Source organism: Oryzias latipes, chromosome 21, assembly GCF_002234675.1.
Source record: "Oryzias latipes chromosome 21, ASM223467v1".
Taxonomy (NCBI): domain Eukaryota; kingdom Metazoa; phylum Chordata; class Actinopteri; order Beloniformes; family Adrianichthyidae; genus Oryzias; species Oryzias latipes.
In genome coordinates this window covers 6,689,034-6,706,999 of record NC_019879.2, presented here as the reverse complement: position 1 = coordinate 6,706,999, position 17,966 = coordinate 6,689,034, and the positions used below count along the sequence as shown (strand labels likewise).

The following is a 17,966-nucleotide window of genomic DNA, read 5'->3' as shown; positions in this document are numbered from 1 at the left end:
ACATTCTTCACGTCGAAAATTAGGTTTTTATCAGTAGTGCAATATAATTATGGTCTCTGGGCAAAGTCGTTTGGATTCTGTTTTTACTTTTATTTTGAAAGTACAGAGGAGAGTGTGTTAACTTGTGTTTTCTCCCTTCGGCCGAAGTTTGACAAAGCGACACGAAAACACAGGGAGAATTGAACTCCAATCTAATTTAAGCGTTAAATTGAGTCGTTAGTTGAACGTACAAATTACGTCAGTAGTATGACATGTCAAACTTATTAAACAAATCCATTCCCTCGGTTACTCTGCTGTTCCACACAGCAAGAAAACTTTTATTGTGAAATCCGGATGCGCGTTGTGAACCGGAACTACATTTTAAGTTTTTCCGCCTTAACAGGACAGTAAAGAGACATTTCGAAATATAGTCGACAAAGGGAATTTGAAGGCTACTAAACGGCAAGTAACGGAATATAGTTTTAATTCAAAGACTATGAATGAACGATTTTCTAGTTTTACTAACAGACTAGCTAAAAATTAGTCGTGTATCTTTTTGGCGTTTATGTAGCATTAGCAGTTAGCCGAGTAGCTCATCCAGATTCACATGGTTGCCGTCAGTCTCTGGTGTAAAAATTAGTTTGTTTATAACATTGTTAAACAAATCTTTTATTTTCGACTAGTGTTGATATTTATTAGCTTAATATTTGACTTGTGATTAGTTGTAGGTATTTTGTTTCTCAGTGTTCCTGGAGCTACCTGTTGTTAGCTCAGTGGATAATAAAATGACACAATTATACCTAAAAAAATAGATAGCAACTAGGGATCGCTGATTATTTTATTCTTTCCATGGATCTGAAAGACCTTACCACTTCAGAAACTGTTTATTACTACATTTAAAAAAAACATGATTGGTGTGGTTCCAAAATAACTGGTTTGCCATCTAAGTTCTTCAAATGTATGGCTGCCCTTAAGTTAAACTGGAGATTCCACATAAAACAAACAAGTCCGAGTATAAGGCGTCTCAAACTTTGAGCCAGGGTGACACTTTAGTTCGATTCCTACTGCTTGAAAGTAAGAATAAGGACATTAGTGCACTTGAAGTTTTACCAAAATAAGAAAAATAAATTGGCTCTTTTCTTAATCCAGTATTCATGGGCAACCAACCCATGTGTACCTTATTCTCATTCTTTTAAACTTTTTCCGTACTAAATGAATTAAACTGGATTGTAAAATCAAGTCAACATTTATTATTATTATTATTATTATTATTATTATTATTAATGTCACTTATAGTCTTGCTCTGCTCATACCCAATATTACTGTACATTTAGAATTCACCTGATGTTCTGGTTACTGATTAGATTTCCAAAGAGGTTTTTATTTATTTATTCGTTTGCTTTTTTACTTTATTGGCCTTCTTAAGAACCATCCCCACCACCACCACCCCAAAAAAGTCATCCCTCATAATTGTTTATTGATCACAAAAGACTGTTGCATTGATGGGAGATAGATAGTCAAATATAAAAATGTTGTGATTTTTTTCTTCTTCTTTTTAAATGCTTTTAAGTTGTGTTGTGAAAGAAGATTTTATGTTTTCCGTTCACTATACAGGAGATTGACTATTTTTCTGCCTCCTTTTCTTTTAGTGATGGACTCTTCAGATAAAAGCCAAAGTCCCACTCCTCAAAATGAACCACCTAGAGGTGAGTAAAACACTGCCAGAACAATAGTGTAGTAATCAAATGTCGGCATCAGTTGATTTGATATCAAATTGTTATTTGGGTCTGTTCTGGATGTACAGCAGGTGACGAATCCAATCCAGCTGATGGGAGACTCCAACAAGTTAGTGCAGAGGAGGAAAGCACCAAAGAGCAGCAGTCTCCACAAAGAAAGTCTCCAATGTCCAGGAACTCATCCAAGAGCCCCAACTCTAGCAGCTCAGACAGCAGCAGCAGTGAAGATGAACATCATGGTGCACTAAGGAAGATACGGAGTAGTGTTGCTGAAATCAAAGTGAGTTATTTCATATACGTACTGTTTTACAATCAACTTCCAAAAATTTGAATATCATAACAATAGTATGTTCATTTCCATAATTGCATTAAAAAATACACTTTAATAGAATCTAATCTCATGTCCCTTTGTTTAATTAATTTCGCGTATTTATTTGATTTTTTTATTTATTTATTTATTTTGCATAAATTAGGATTCCAGCTTATGAAACCCACAAAAAACAGGATTTCAAAAAAAATTGGAATACTATGGAAATATTTTCCTAAATTTAGCTAGCATGAATGTTTTAAATTGGGTTTCATCAACTAATCACCTACTAAAATCAAGGTTCAATATGGGGAAGACTTTAGACTTCACAACTGGCCAGAAGACCGTCATTGATCCCTCCATAGTCTGGGTAATCAGTCACCAACGTTCCTAGCTAAGGAAGCTGGCTGTTCACAGCTGTCCAAGCAGATCACTGGAAAGTTCAATGGAAGGGTAAAATGTGGCAAGAGAAGATGCAGGAGCAAAAGAGACAACCGTGGGCTTCAGCGGATTATCAAAAGATTAAAGAAGCTCCAGAAATCCAGAAAGAGTGGAATGGGGGGGAGGAACAGCTTTAAGAACCACTACACTCAGACGCATGTGGGAGATGGGCTACAACTGTCGGGTTCCTCGGGTTAAACCACTTCTGAGCCTGGACAAACGGAGGAAACATTTCAATGGGGCCAAAATGAAGAAGGACTGGACTGTTGGCCAGCGGTCCACGGTCCTGTTTTGTTATGAGAGATAAGTGTGCCGTTTATTTGGACTGGTGAGGAGCAGAACCCAAACTGCTAGGGGTCCAGTGTGAAATCTCCACAGTCAGTCCTGATTTGGGCTGCAATTTCCAGCACTGGTGTTGGAAAACTCTGATTTCCGTCTAGCAGAATGTTCTAGAGCAGCGGTCCCCAAACCCCCGGGTCGCGGACTGGTACCGGTCCGTGAGTCATTTGTTAACGGGCCGTGGAGGAAGAAAAAAAAAAGAAGCTTGCATTACTTCCGTTTTATTTATTTCCGAATCTGAAAGATGTTTTATATTGAAAAATTGCCCGATTATCTGTTTTATCCGTTTATGTCACTCTTGATGCAGGCCGAGGCGCTCTTCTCGATCATGTGATAGGTTACAGCTAAAATAAAACCCAGGATCTAGCAAAATGAGTAAAAACAAACGTCTGTGGAAAGTTTCTTTGCCAAGGGGAAAACACCCAGCCTGGGAACAGAAGAGGAGCCTTCCACTTCCAAAAAAAGAAGGCTACATTTAGTAGACAGTACTTCTTTTTTTTTTGCACCATGAATGTGGGAAGGGGAGAGGATGATGACACCTGTACGATGTCATGCGTGTAAAAATAAAAGCTCAGGCTTCGTCTTGCCATGACTCTGGTACTTGTTTATCATGGCATAGCGACCATAATCATCTGTCTACAAGTTTCAAGACGGGTCCTAGGAACCTTTCTGTGACGTCATACCGGTCCGTGGCATTAAAAACGTTGGGGACCACTGTTCTAGAAGACTTCATGATTCCTCCTGCTGAGGATCTGGATGGAGACGCAGATTTCATCTTCCAGCAGGACTTAGACCCCGCCCATATCGCTACAAGCTCCAAAGCCTGGTTTGATGCTCGTCTGGCCTGCCAACTCGATAAACCTAAAGGCCATTGAAAATGTATGGGGTCAAACAAAAAAAGAGCTGACGGCAGCATCAAGAAAATCTGGGCTCCCATAACGCCACAAGCTGATTGCATCAATGTCACAGTGCATCAAGGCAGTTGTTAAGGCTAAGGGATTCCCAACCTAGCAATGAAGATCGACATATCATTTTGAAAATACATTATTTTAATGGATTTCATGTGATCATGACCTCCGTCTTTATCTTCTTGCAAAAGGGGAGATTTCCCCACAGTACCGTATTCAGATTTTCTGAAATCTTGTTTTTGTGGGTTTTATGAGCTGGAACTCCAATTAATCCCCAAACAAATACACTTGAAATCAATTAAATGGTGGGCCCCAAACCTTTACACTATAAAAGTTCAATTTTTTGAAATGAATTATGGAAATTAATACTCTTTTCCATGTAGAAAGTGTCTGTTTTGAATATACTATTTAAGACTCCTTAAAGGAGAAAAAAAGAAGAAAAAACTTCAACTTTTAATGATAATTTTCCACTTGTCTTTCTTAGTTTAAAAAAAGAGTCAACATAAATAAACTATTGAAATTAACTTCTCTGTTTAAATATATTACATTGTGCTGTTAATCCTAAAGACTTGGAAAATCATGTTTTATCTGTCTGGCTTTTCAAAATCAGATGCATCTGGAATTTAAATGTGTGAAGTCTGTCATTAACTTTTTTATTTTGTAAAGGTTTCTTCTTGAATGTCTGAGTGTCCTTATTATATACTTGTCTTAATTCATTTCAAAGCTTTTTTTCTTTTTCTAATGATCAAAATGTCCTCTTTTTTTCTGATGTCACACTATTATCAGTTTAAAGAGTACACTGTGCCCCAGAAAAGCTTTATGTACTGTAGACATTTGCACATCCACTATTTTTACATTGTTGATTTAAAGTCTTCAGGTTTCATGAATGAAAACTGACCACCATTTAGTTTAAACAAACTCGCAGAGAAAGCTGCCAAAAAAGATGCAATATCATTTCCATCTGCCATCATCTGAATCTTAGTTAAGCATTTCTGCCATCATGAGCATCATTTTAATAGATACCTTGACTTTGTGACTAAATACAACATATTTTATCTGATGTTAAATTCTTTTAAATACTACTTGTAATTAATAATTTCAGATTAAAAAAAAATAGCATCTTAATTGAGATTTCAGGCAGAGGGAAATTAGCTTTTTTTTTATTGAAGAAAGGCACCCCAGGATATCTGAGCAAAAACTGGAGTACTGATTGAGACAATAACAAATGAAAGAAGACTTTGTGGCAATGACTGTTTTCTGAGAGACGAGCTCTCCAGTTACCTGCAGGCTCTTATTTAAAGCAGACGGATGTAGACAGACGATGGACTGCAGAGTTGCTTCCGTCACTCAACTGAACTAAAGCTTGGAAGCAAAAAAATGTCTTTTTTTAATCAATAGAAATGGAATATTTGTTTTTTTAGATTGATTTGTAATGGTAACCCAAAAGCTCACATAGTTGCATGATGTGAACAGCTTAAGTTGGCAGTCTTGATTAACTGTCCTATGTTTGTGTCTTTCAGAGACCGGAGTTGAAAGAGCAAGCAAGGTCCAGATCCAGGGAAAAGGACAACTCCAGATCCAGATCCAGATCCAGATCCAAGTCGGGTGAGAAAGACCAACCCCGGTCCAGGGAGAGAGAAAGATCTCAGTCCAGGGGTCGTGATAGATCCAGATCCAGATCAAGATCCAGGGGAAGAGACGGATCGAGGTCCAGAAGACGGGACAGATCCAGGTCCAAATCTAGAGACCGGAACCCAGACCGTTCTAACAGAAGATATTATGCTCGGTAACTGTTAGACACACACCAACACTGTCTGATTTCATCCTATTTCTTTTAAATAGAAGGAAAAACTTCTTTGAATTTCATTAAGCAGCTGTGGATTTATATGTTAGGGTACCCTAGTTTAGAATTATCTTATTTTAAATCAAAGGTTTGTCATAATTATTTTTACTCTTAGATGTTCTTTTTTTTGCTGGATTTATCATTTTTTTCCCCATGTTTATTTGTAGACCTAACTTTTTTTTGGGTCAAAATTATTTTTGTAAAGTCTTTTAACATATTTAAATCCACTCTTTAGAACTAATGTTGAACAGATTGGACGAACGTGAGTCTCAAGAAATCGAACCTTTCACGGGTTTGACACAAAACCTTTTGAATATTTTTGATTTTCAGGGATCGCTACCAGGATCAACGCGACGATAGAAATGGACGCTTTGATTGGCGAGGCAACAGGGATATGGAGTCCGGTGAGAGGAGGCGGGGCCGCTCCGCTTCTCCTTCCAATGACAAGGAGCCAGATTCTGCCGAAAAGCCTCCCGTTAAGAAGAAAAAGGAGGAGATTGATCCGATCCTGACCAGGACCGGGGGTGCTTACATTCCCCCTGCCAAGCTGCGCATGATGCAGCAACAAATCACTGACAAGAGCAGGTGAGACAGAGATTAAGACCTTTTATTTAACTAAAGGTATGAACCCATTCTGGAACTTTCCATTTTAGTGGCAGGTTTTTATCAAGCTATTCACCATTTTTACGTTTTATTAGCAGCTTCAGATCACTTATTATTTCATTTATTTGTCTGTTCAGCAGCTGAAGTCAGTTTATTAGCCAGTTGATTAACTCGTTGCCTGCCTGTACAGCCTGGCCTATCAGAGGATGAGCTGGGAGGCTCTGAAGAAGTCCATCAACGGTTTGATCAACAAAGTCAACGTGTCCAACATCGTCAACATCATCCAGGAGCTCCTACACGAAAATATCGTCAGAGGGAGGTGAGCTTATGGTCAGATAAAAAACACTGCACATAACTTCTGAAAAACCTCAGTAACAACTGAGGCTAATATACGATATTCTGCTTTGAAGAACAGTTTCCGTTGCTTTTATTAAGTCATTTTTATTTATCAAATAATTTAAAAAACTAGAATGTAGGCCTGCAAAATAAATCGCAAATCAATTATTATACAATACGCATATCGCAAAAGACGGCGAAAAATTGCAATAAATGGTTCCCTTCAATGTGCTCAAACAGTCCTATGACACCTTAAAGTATTTAACGAATCAAATAAATCCATTTCTGCATTTGACCTCTCAGATGGACCCTTTACAACATTGACCAATCAGATGGAGGCCTTTTATGTTAGATGTTCGCCTCTTATGTAGGCGGGGGTCATTTGGAGTGTAATTTAAGTTATGTTGACTCTTATTTAAATTAATCTCTTTCAGTGAAATGGAAATTATGTTTTTAGTTGTTTTGCTATATGTTGATTTATCGCAAGTTATATCCTCATCGCAAAACTGATCACTAATATCGCAAATCGCCAGTTTTCCTCATAACGTGCAGCCCTTTTTGAATGTTATTTCTAAGTTTTCCTATAGGAGTCAAACATCTGGACCTGATGTGTGTGTTTTAAGTCCCAAAGCTCCTGTGTGACGCCTCCTTTCTGTGTGTGTTTCTGTCAGGGGTTTGCTGGCTCGATCGGTGCTGCAAGCTCAGGCAGCTTCTCCCATCTTCACTCACGTCTACGCTGCTGTGGTTGCCATCATCAACTCAAAGTTCCCTCAGATTGGAGAGCTGATCCTCAAACGCCTCATCCTGACCTTCAGACGGAGCTACCGCCGCAACCTCAAGGTGTCTCTGTCGTTTCTGCTGAGTCATGCATCATCTTCATCAGATAGTAGAGACGCTGTGTGTGCTTCCCATCTGAAGGGCTACTAAGCAAAACGTGTTCCTGTAGCTCATCTTTAGCTCTGAATTATTTGATTGTTTTGAATCTCTGATTTCAACTGCATGTGAAAAATTATCATATTTTTATCATCTTTTGATCTATTTGCAAAGCGTCCCCCTGGTCTTTTAATTAAATATTGTGCAGTTTTTTGACCAAAAGCAAAAAACCTGTCGTTTTCTAGGACATAGTTTCTGCAGAGCAGTGATAGTTCAATAGAAATATGCCTCAGAGTTGTGGGTGTTACGGTTGGCGTGGAGCAACGCCGCCCCCTTTCCCCTCCTTGTTGCTGAGAGCTTGAAGCAGGAGGCTTATGGCCCGCCCAGCGCATTTGCTACGTCACAAATGTTCTCTTTTTCAAACAGCATTTTTTTCATCTGCTCCTGATTCATGTTGATTTGAATAAAGAGACACTCAGAAATGCAATTTTAAGCTTAATTTTTTTGTATGTGCCCTCCGTCATAAAAAAATGCCACAAGAACATATTAAAAACACTAAAAATATAATTTTCATCGGAGTGGGTCTTCAAGACTTCATTGCAGTTGATCCTAAATTTAAAACAATTATCATGAATTACACAGTAACATAAGGTAAATCCCTGTTTTGGAGTCTTTCTTTAACTCAACATTGCATTAATTCTTTTTAGAGTGTTTTTTTTGTTATTTGATCCATTATTTTAAGTTGTTTTCATTTAAAAAAGATGAAAGCATCATAGTATGAAATTCTGAATAAAATTCAGGTTTGATTGGATTGTTCTTTGTTTATTATTTTGTGCCTGCATACATTACCTTTTTGGCCAAATTTCTTACAAAATGATGTTCCTTCTGTTGAGGACAGAGCAGTCATGCTGCATCCACATGCTTGAGGAAAGATAGGTGTCGTTGCACAGTTTCTTCTGTTATAAATCCATTTAACTTGAAAAACAATATTTTATTCACCTCCGTCATCGATCCTGAAGTAAAGGCAAACTACAGAAATGTCCTTCTTCTGCCTAGAGAGGAAGCATTGTTTTTTAAAGCAGGATCAGTGGAAGTCTAAACGTAACCGTTTAATCTTTATTTAGATAAGTGGAAAGCTGCCAGTATGAACAGACGGAGGCCAAACTGAGTCCAAAGTAATGAAGCAGCAGAAACTGGACCAAAACAAAAAGGAAAAAACTGGCAGAACTTGGAGCATTTTTCAATGTGTTAAAGTGTCTCTCAATTCCGTTCAAGAGTTAATGGAGGAAAATGAAGTACCATTAAATGTTGAGTTTCTTGATTCTTCTGTTGTGTTTGTAAATCTTCCTTCCTCTTGTTTTTACAGCAACAGTGCCTGACAGCCTCCAAGTTTGTGGCTCATCTCATCAACCAGAACGTTGTAGGTTCTTCTCTCTAAAACCTGTAATAACTCCAGGTTTCAGCGTTGGTGTTGATCTCAAACTTCTCCCCCGTCCCCTAAAGGCTCATGAGGTTTTGTGTCTGGAGATGCTGACCCTTCTGCTGGAGCGTCCGACCGACGACAGCGTGGAAGTCGCCATCTCCTTCCTCAAAGAGTGCGGACTCAAACTGACCGAGGTTTCTCCTCGGGGAATTAATGGTAAGAGTTTAAAGCCTTTTCAAACACCCTTTAAAAAAATCGGCTTTAATCTTTAGGAAAAACTTCTGCTCTGATAATTGCAGCAGGTTAAACATCATTTAGGGGGGGAAAAGTAACCTGAACACAATCCATCCCTTTATTATACCAGTCGATAATCATTCCTGTCTTTTTTTGTAACATCCATTTGAATAATAATTAAAAAAAATGTAAATAAGTAGTTGTCTTTGACAATAAAAGGGTCATTAGAATAACATAGTTATAAATGTCAGACGTTTCCATCATGTGCACATGAAGAAATAAAAGCAACTACCGTAGTCTGAAATCATCACATATGAGCTGCACCTTTGAACTAAAACAGTCAAAAGTATGACTTGCATGGGGGGGGGGCCTCTGAGTGAAAACGTTTCTCCTTTCTTTTTTTCAGCCATATTTGAGCGTCTCAGGAATGTCCTCCACGAGTCGTCGATCGATAAGAGGGTCCAATACATGATTGAAGTGATGTTTGCCATCAGGAAGGATGGTTTCAAAGACCACCCAGTGATCCCAGATGGTCTGGACCTGGTTGATGAGGAAGACCAGTTTACCCACATGCTGCCTCTGGAAGATGACTACAACCAAGAAGATGCCCTCAGTGAGTCCTGGGTGTAGCGGATGGGGTGTAGCTCTTATTTCCTGTTTTGTTATGAGAGAAACAAAAAACCCAAATCTCCTTTTAGAACGACTCTTATCCACATCTGTTCACTTAGATGTCTTCAAAATGGACCCAGACTTCCTGGAGAATGAGGAGAAATACAAAACCATTAAAAGAGGTGAGTAATGATCATAGCCTGAGCTGCAGAATGAGACATCCCAGCATCCTCTGTTGAACCAATCAGCTGTCGCCTCCTGTTAGACATCCTGGATGAAGGCAGCAGTGATTCAGGAGATGAAGGTGATGGCAGTGAGGAGGAGGAGGAGAACGATGAGGAGGAGGAAGAAGAGGGTGAGTGTTTTTTATTTTTTATTTTAGTTAGATAAAGGGTCATTCTGCTAAAAAAAATGCTACCAGACAAATTAATATATTTGATTTAAATATTTTCTATTCTGATTACTAATTTTTGACCGATGTGAGGTTTATTCTAAAGTATCAGGAACAAATAAATGACATGATTTAAAATCCATTTGGTAATTATATTCATGAACATGTTTTAATGCTATTTTTAGAAGAGTCTGGTATTTGATATTATTCAGATGCTTCCTTGAAGACTCTCCTTGTTTTTTTCTTTTTTTAATTACCTGCTCTCAGGTGAGAAGGTCACCATCTTTGATAAGACAGAAGTCAACCTGGTCGCCTTCAGAAGAACCATCTATCTCGCCATACAGTCCAGGTTTGTTTGCAGACACAAAGCGATGCCCACTATGAAAATCCTCAACAGGACATTTTTGTCCATGTTTAGTTATGTATCCACGTTTTAATAGCTTTATGGAGTAGCTAAGGTGTTTAGAGAACCTTCAAACCACTGAGGGTTATACTGATACTGTGAGAAATTTTCATTTTTTTGTTTTGATGGATTGTGTGTGTTTTTCTTTTTCACAGTTTGGACTTTGAGGAGTGCGCTCACAAGCTCATAAAGATGGACTTTCCTGACAGCCAGACTGTGAGTCCACAGATCCTGATTTTAAATCTCAGTATTCTGTCAGTGCAAGTTTCTGATGAGCAAAACTTAAGCTAACAAGAAATAAACAAGAAGCAAACTTCTATATTTAAAGGAGAGGCTTTGCAGACATTCTAGAAAGTAAACCAACCTTTCTTTGATTTGGTGTTTTAGTGACCAAAATGAGTTTAACTGAACTCTTAAAGTGAAAATATATGTTTTTCTTTTGACACAGAGCAGTGTAGCTAAACCATTTGTTTAGGAGAAAGCAGAAGCTTTGTCATTCATTTTCCTCTGTCACTGCCGTACTGGTGTCACATTGTTTTCCCCTCTGACTCGCCCTTCAGGGCACAAACGCTTTTTCTAAAGTCTGGTAATTAAATCCTGATTACGCAGATTCAACCAAAGCCTTTGGAATTATCTGGAAGTTTATTTAAATGTTTTCACTTATGAAGTAATGTGGTATATCTGCATGTTTCTACCAGACTGTACATATTACTTGTTACTTAACTTAATATTTAGGAATTGTAAGGCTTGCATGACTTCCTTGGTTTCTTTTTTCTTCCACCTGCAGGCGTAGAACTTTACTATTCCGCATATTTAATGTCCAACAAGCAAAAAGAAAACCAGGCATGCAGCCTTGAAAGGCTCAAGTCGCACTGCATGAAGAGACACATTTCTTCTAACATTTGAAAACTTTTTAGCTCATGTAAAGATTCAAAAACCATCAAAAGCGGTGAAATGCACGGACAGTGGGTCCACATTGTTGAGATGTGGAGCTTCAGCTGTCTGCTCTTTTCTTCCATCTTTTCTGTGTTAAATCTGCAGCTGAAACAGAGTGAAGTATATTAAAAAGACAATTCTAAATATAGATGCTATTCTAATCAGTTAACTCTGACAGTTCTGCAATTCACATCTTCCTGCTGTGCAGCAGGCAGAGCTGACGCCTCGGTGCTGTAAAACGCTCGCCGCTCTTCTGAAAAGTTCTTCACTTCAGTGGGTTGCTGAGGTTGTTTAAAATAAGTTTGACACGTATTAGTTTTTGCATTTAAACAAGAACTATTCATTCATCTTTGACGACAGTCATTTTTCCCCATTTGCTGTGCTGATACACTTTCTTTATAGTATCGTTCATCACAACAGTTTGGTACCGGTGATATTTTCCTGACCTGAATGCATTTTCAGGTCAAAGAAAACCAAACAGCTTTCATCTGATTTCATCCGTCCTCAACAAAGCAGATGGTCGCGCTGATGAAATGACCACAGTTTAGCTGATGGTGACATCACTGTCAGACAAAAATGTCAGAAATGGATTCTGTGGTCCACTCGGTTTGTGATAAATAAAACAAGAAAACTGGTTCTGGGTTCTTATGGGTGAAGAGGAATTGTGTCTGATGAGTTTTTTTTTAAGATTTAACCACCTCATACTTTTACTGCTGTATACAAAAGGAGAAAGAAGCTCTCTTGTGTCTCATAGGTGATTTTATTTTAGAGCTCAGTAACACTATAGGCAAATATAAGATGTGTGAAGCTGTTTTTATTTTCTTTCTATGAAGTATTGGGACCTTTGATGTCACTTTTAAAAATGCAAGGCTGCTGTCCGGCTGAACTTATTTTATTTTGAAATTAAAGTCTAGTTTTTCCAACTATGTTTTGTGCAGAAGGAGCTGTGTAACATGATCCTGGACTGCTGCGCTCAACAGAGGACCTATGAGAAATTCTTTGGCCTTCTAGCGGGGGTGAGAAGCGGCAACACAACCTCAACAAACAAGTGTGACAATTGCGGTATTTTAGCTAAATAAAGAGCCTCATTCCCACTCACCAGTGCTGTCCTGTTAGGGTCTCTGCTTCTAATAAAGCTTCTGCAAACTAGTCAGACCATGAGATAAGTGGAAAATTAAGCAAATGTTTGTTTTTTTATACACTAGGAGAACTAGAGCATACTTCCGTCTGCTTGATGTAAAGATACTTAGGCTTTAATGCATATTTCATGAAATAGGGTCAGAAATCTAAGTCTGTCACTTAGAAATGTGATTGTTGCTTTTGCAGAGGTTTTGCCTACTAAAGAAGGAGTACATGGAGAGTTTTGAGGCCATATTTGCAGAACAGTACGACACGATTCACCGGCTGGAGACCAACAAGTTGAGGAACGTTGCCCGCCTCTTCGCTCACCTGCTTTACACAGACTCCGTACCGTGGAGTGTAAGAGCACACACACATCTACACGGGGGGTCCAGTCGCAGTTTCCTCTGCTTAAACCTTCTGTTCTCGGTTTTCAACCAGGTGTTGGAGTGCATCAAGATGAGTGAGGAGACGACCACATCGTCCAGCAGGATTTTTGTTAAGATCCTCTTCCAGGAGCTTTGTGCTTACATGGGCCTCCCCAAACTCAACCAACGGCTGAAAGACACGTAGGCACTCATGCGCTCCCCCTTTTTTTATAAACTAAACATTTTTACCGAGGCCCGTGCAACAGACTGGCGAGCTAAGGTGTGGCCAGGGCATCCCCATAATCCTGAAAGGAATACAGCAAGTTAGGAAAAGTAGATGCAATTTTACCTCGCAAAAAGCATTGAAGTCACCATCTTAATCATCCACTACAAAAAGGTTTAGGTTTTTAAGTATAATGTGTAATTAAATGGCTGACGAATTGTGCATTATCGCTTTTTAACCCACGCCTAGGAAGCCTTTGCGTCGGACGGTTGCTTCCACGAAGTGCGTTAAAAAGTAATAACGCACACTTCGAAGACCATTAACCCGCTTATACCATGGTCACTTACAAAAGCAATAAATATTAACCAGTTTTTAGTCCTTAATTCTTGTTTTTTTACCAATTTGAATTGCTTTTCTTACAAAAAGCGGACTATTTGTTACGCTGCACCACGTAACAAATAGTCCACGTAGCGCTGCACTATTGCTGCAGTCAAGATTCGGCGATATATGCATATATATATATATGCTGATCTTTCCGATGGGTTGAATAAAGAATCAGTTCAGAGAGAAAGTTCTCCTCTTACCGCTTGTTTTTGTCCAATCGATGAAGCAAAAGGTTGTTTTAAAGAAGCCGGCGCAGTGATACGAAACATTTAAGCTATGTGACTGGAACTTCTTCTTTCAGCGTGCGGTCATCCTGTGGTATATCACTTTTTAATGCACACCCAGCAGCCAATCAGAATCGAGTATTCACCCAGACCATGGCATAAATTCAAATAATACACAGAAGCTCATCAATGTTTGAATCTTTCAGTAATTTTTTTTTAAACTAAACCTGACAGAAGTACCCCTCCCCTATAATTACATTAACAAAATATCAATAAAATCCCTACAAACCAATTAACTTTACGCAATAATAGACAGTTTTATTAATCTCATAAAGAAATACTATGTCAATTTATTTATATTTACCAACGTAAGAAGATTTTTAAGCTATTTTAAAGTGTTAAACTGTAGATCTGTAAAACTAATTTCTGGTATATGTGATTTGCTGCTTTTTCCTGTATTGTGTACTGTATTGACAGTATCGCATCTAAAGAAGCAGAAAATAAACCATTAAAACCTTGTTGCACTTCTCCCTTTAGGACTTTGCAGCCGTTCTTTGAAGGTCTTTTTCCTCGTGATAATCCCAGAAACACTCGCTTTGCCATCAACTTCTTCACCTCCATCGGTCTGGGAGGACTGACGTGAGTTGCAGAGACTCCACACACACTCATCAGACTAACTTTTGTTTTCCCTCTAACTGTTTAGCTGCAGAATGAGCGACTTTAACACCAACGTTTTCTCTCTGTCAGAGATGAGTTGAGGGAACATTTGAAGAATGCTCCAAAGATGATCATGACCCAGAACCAGGAAGTTGAGTCCTCTGACTCCTCATCTTCCTCGTCGTCCTCCTCAGATTCCTCCTCAGAATCTTCTAGCGAATCTGATTCTTCATCAGACTCCTCCTCCTCCTCCAGCAGCTCAGGTACATCAAGCCACAGAGAAGCTTCTGTTTTTCTCTTTACTGCAGTTGTACTGGTGAAACTAGCAGCTCCTTATATACTCTGATTATATAATTTTTTTTAAATAATATTTAAGGAGTTGAACTACAGCTGCGGTCCTTCTTTGATGCAGAAGCACCGACTTTAGCCCAGACTATGACTAGAACACATATAAATCTTAAAGAATTTAAGACTTAGAACATAGTTTTTCAGTAGCTACAGAACCTGGAATCCACCATTAATTCTCAAAACAAGATTTTAAGAATAAATGGAATGTTCTTGCAAAAATGAAAGGAGAAAAGTCAGATCATGTCTAAACTTTGGCTTATATTCAATTGGATTTTTGTCAGCTGGAACAAATCAGAGGAGCTAATGTGGAAAGAAATCTGTTTTTAAGATAAAGCAACAAATTAAGGTGACAAATTGTTGTTAACTTCTAGTTGCCTAAATATATTTTTTGCTTAAAAAAAAGTCACTGTTGGCTTTCATGTAGATGCTAAATTAAGGTAAGTTTGGGGGCGTCTGGGTTTGTTGCAAATTTGGATCAAAAGGTTCATAATTAACTCACGAAATCACCAAGAATCTTCTAGAGTTTCCTGTGATTTCTACAAACGAATTATTTTTAATAGTACAGAGAAGTGGCAAAAGAGAAGTCTCTGTTTTTTTCTGTTTAGCTTGTTTTTTTCTTTTCCTGATTGGCTGTTGACCTTGTCAATCAATCTCTCCCATCCCATAGCTTCACTATAAAATCAGGCCCTAACGTTTTAACTTGTGAATAAACACTTTTCACACCATTTTTTCCCCCGTGTTGTCTTCCAGACTCAGACAGCAAACACAAAAAGAGAAAAGGACGCAGAGAAGAGAAGAAAAAGACTGAAAAGAGCAAGAAGAAGGAGAAACCTGACAAGAGGAAACACAGAAGCAAGCGGGGCAACGATGAAGACGACGATGACGACGAGAAGGCAGCGAGGAAGGACCAGAGGAAGCACGCACCAGATTTGCCCGAGCGCGCCCACGAGGACTCCCGACGGCGTAGGCGGGACGAAGGATCAGAGGAGGAGGAGGACAGAAGACGAAAAATGGACAGAGCAAGAGATGGAGAGAGAAACATGGAGAGGGAAAGAGGGAGGGATAGAGGGAGGGAGAGAGAGGTTGAGGAGAAGAGGGAGAGGGAGAGGAATAAAGAAAACCGAGACAGAAACAGAGATGACCGCAGGAGGAGATAAAACTCCACACCTGCAGCAGGGAGGGATGACCTCCTTCAACCCACCGCTACCGCTCTGCTGCTGTCGATCCGGGACCCGCCGCTTATTTTCCTCTTTTATTTTCTCTATGAAATGAGATCTAAACTGTTTTAGAAGTTTCTTTGTAAATTGTGAGTTTTCCAGTCTTTTTGGCTCATTTGTAAAGAGTTTAGTTTTCTTGCAGGAGATCTGTTTTTGGTATGGAGCTTTTAAAGGAACAGTTCGTCCTTTTTCTGCTGTAAAAACTGTCAAAGTGGCGCCAGTTTCATTGAAACCGTAAAGTGGCAAATATTGTTAATTCTTTATTACAAAAAAAATTAAGTTCTTTAAAACTTTTGCAAATAAAAAAACGTATCATTGATGAACAAAGTCTGTGTGTACTTTTATTTTCTTAGTTGGAGCCTGACTTTTTGACCTGCATGAAGCTCTCTGGGAATGAACTTTGCATCCTTCCAACTGAAATTTCCTGACATTTCTTTTGCTAAGATGTCATTTTTTTACTACCCAAAAGAGTCTGAAATGAATTGAATATTTGAGAACGCACGAAATGATCAAGAACTATAAAGTGAAAGAGAGAAGGACCACCATAAATGTTTTCTCTCCATTGCATGTCACCTTGATGAAATGTTGATTTCTGATCTACTTGGAAAGAAGAGTTTTAATTTAAGGATGGCCTAAAAATCTAACAAGATTCTCTACAAAACCCCTCCAAGATTTTACCTATATTTGATTTCATGAATCTTCTTTCACCGAATAGGGGCTCTAAGTAAAGGTTTTTTTGCAGAATTTTACAATTATCAAGCTTAAAATGTTTCTCTTGTTGTTAGATCTAATTGTGCAGATCTCCACCAACAACTTAACATTTCTTCACTGTAGCAGACGTGTCAGTGAAGCTGCCGAGTGTTAAAGCAGTTTGAGGACTCTGCTGGAAAGAGGGTGTAAAATCTGCGCCAAGTGGTCCAGAGGGAGAACATCTCTGGGTTTTACAGTAAAAAACAAAACATCCACTCAACTCATTCAACTTCAGCTTTCCAAAGATTCTGCCGTGAAAATGATTGGTCTACGTTTAGGGAACAAATCCTCCGTTTTTTTTGACTGAATGATGACATTTTGAGAGACATTTTTATTTCTGATAGTGGAATTTATATCTGTTTTTCTCTATAATGTATTAATGCCAACTTCTTTTTAATTTTAACCATTTACAGTGGTTGGAAAAACAAAAAAATAAGAATATGGTTTTAAAGTTAGCTGTAATTATGCCAGAAAATACTTTGAAAGGATCTTTGCTTTGTGTTTTCTTTTTAGGTCATACACATTGTATACTTTTAAAATATATTTAATAACCTTTTGACAACAAAGGTTAAACTAAATTATCCTCTGTCTTTGTTGTTGTAATTTATCTTGATTGACCTTTTTGTGTTCACCAGGTCAACTTCAAGCTCAAAAAAAGGACCAGAAATTTAACTTGAAGTCAAACAATGGTGAACATGAATTGCTTTTTTGAAATTCCCCCTCCGTTTTCCCCCATTCCTTCAGTTCCAAACATCTCTGCTGTGTCTTTGGACAACCTTGATGCTCAAGGTGAGAGGAGGTGTTGAAACGTGTGGAAGTGGGTTATTGCAGGCATGTGCTGCGATTGGCTGGCCGCACTGCAGCCTCCAGCTTTGGTTTGCTGCCGCAGCAAATACGGGAACAGACCCATCGGGACCTGCGAGGAATTCTGGGAAACCTCAGAGAGGAGAAGCTGAGGAGACATGGGGGTGTGGACGGTAGATCTGCCTGTCCTCCACCTTTGTAATGTGGACACCACCACTTCATAATCAGAGATAATACAGTTATAGAGTAAAAATATGCCCAAAACGCTCCAGAAATAAACTTGATACTTATATTTATCATAAAATTACAGTTATAGCAAAACTTTATGAATAATAAGAATGCTTGTTTTAATCAGCAGTTTAATAATGAACTATTTTGGCTGATGTTTGTTAGTGTTTACTGTATGGAAGAATACTCTGAGAATCTAAAAACAATCTAAAAAATTTAAAATAGGTCAAATTTTGTCCTGAAAATTAGCGCAATTGTCTTTCTATTTTAGTTAAATGTGTCA

General features: G+C 38.5%; 1 protein-coding gene across 2 annotated transcripts; it reads left to right on the top strand.

The window, feature by feature from the left end:
• The first annotated feature begins 319 nt into the window (after positions 1-319).
• Positions 320-16,228, top strand: cwc22 (CWC22 spliceosome associated protein homolog). Of its 2 annotated transcripts, none has more exons than XM_011489284.3 (20): positions 320-441; positions 1,629-1,685; positions 1,787-1,995; positions 5,231-5,496; positions 5,884-6,138; positions 6,347-6,475; positions 7,164-7,332; positions 8,732-8,785; positions 8,869-9,004; positions 9,429-9,635; positions 9,751-9,813; positions 9,897-9,986; positions 10,290-10,371; positions 10,581-10,641; positions 12,300-12,377; positions 12,688-12,840; positions 12,922-13,049; positions 14,217-14,318; positions 14,427-14,599; positions 15,435-16,228. In XM_011489284.3, exons 2-20 carry the CDS (start codon positions 1,631-1,633, stop codon positions 15,839-15,841), a joined length of 2,817 nt encoding a protein of 938 aa, XP_011487586.1. In that variant the 5' UTR covers positions 320-441; positions 1,629-1,630; the 3' UTR covers positions 15,842-16,228. The 2 variants fall into 2 exon arrangements, with proteins under 2 accessions (XP_011487586.1, XP_004081486.1); XM_004081438.4 differs by having other exon boundaries at positions 321-441; positions 1,784-1,995.
• Positions 16,229-17,966: the final 1,738 nt, after the last annotated feature.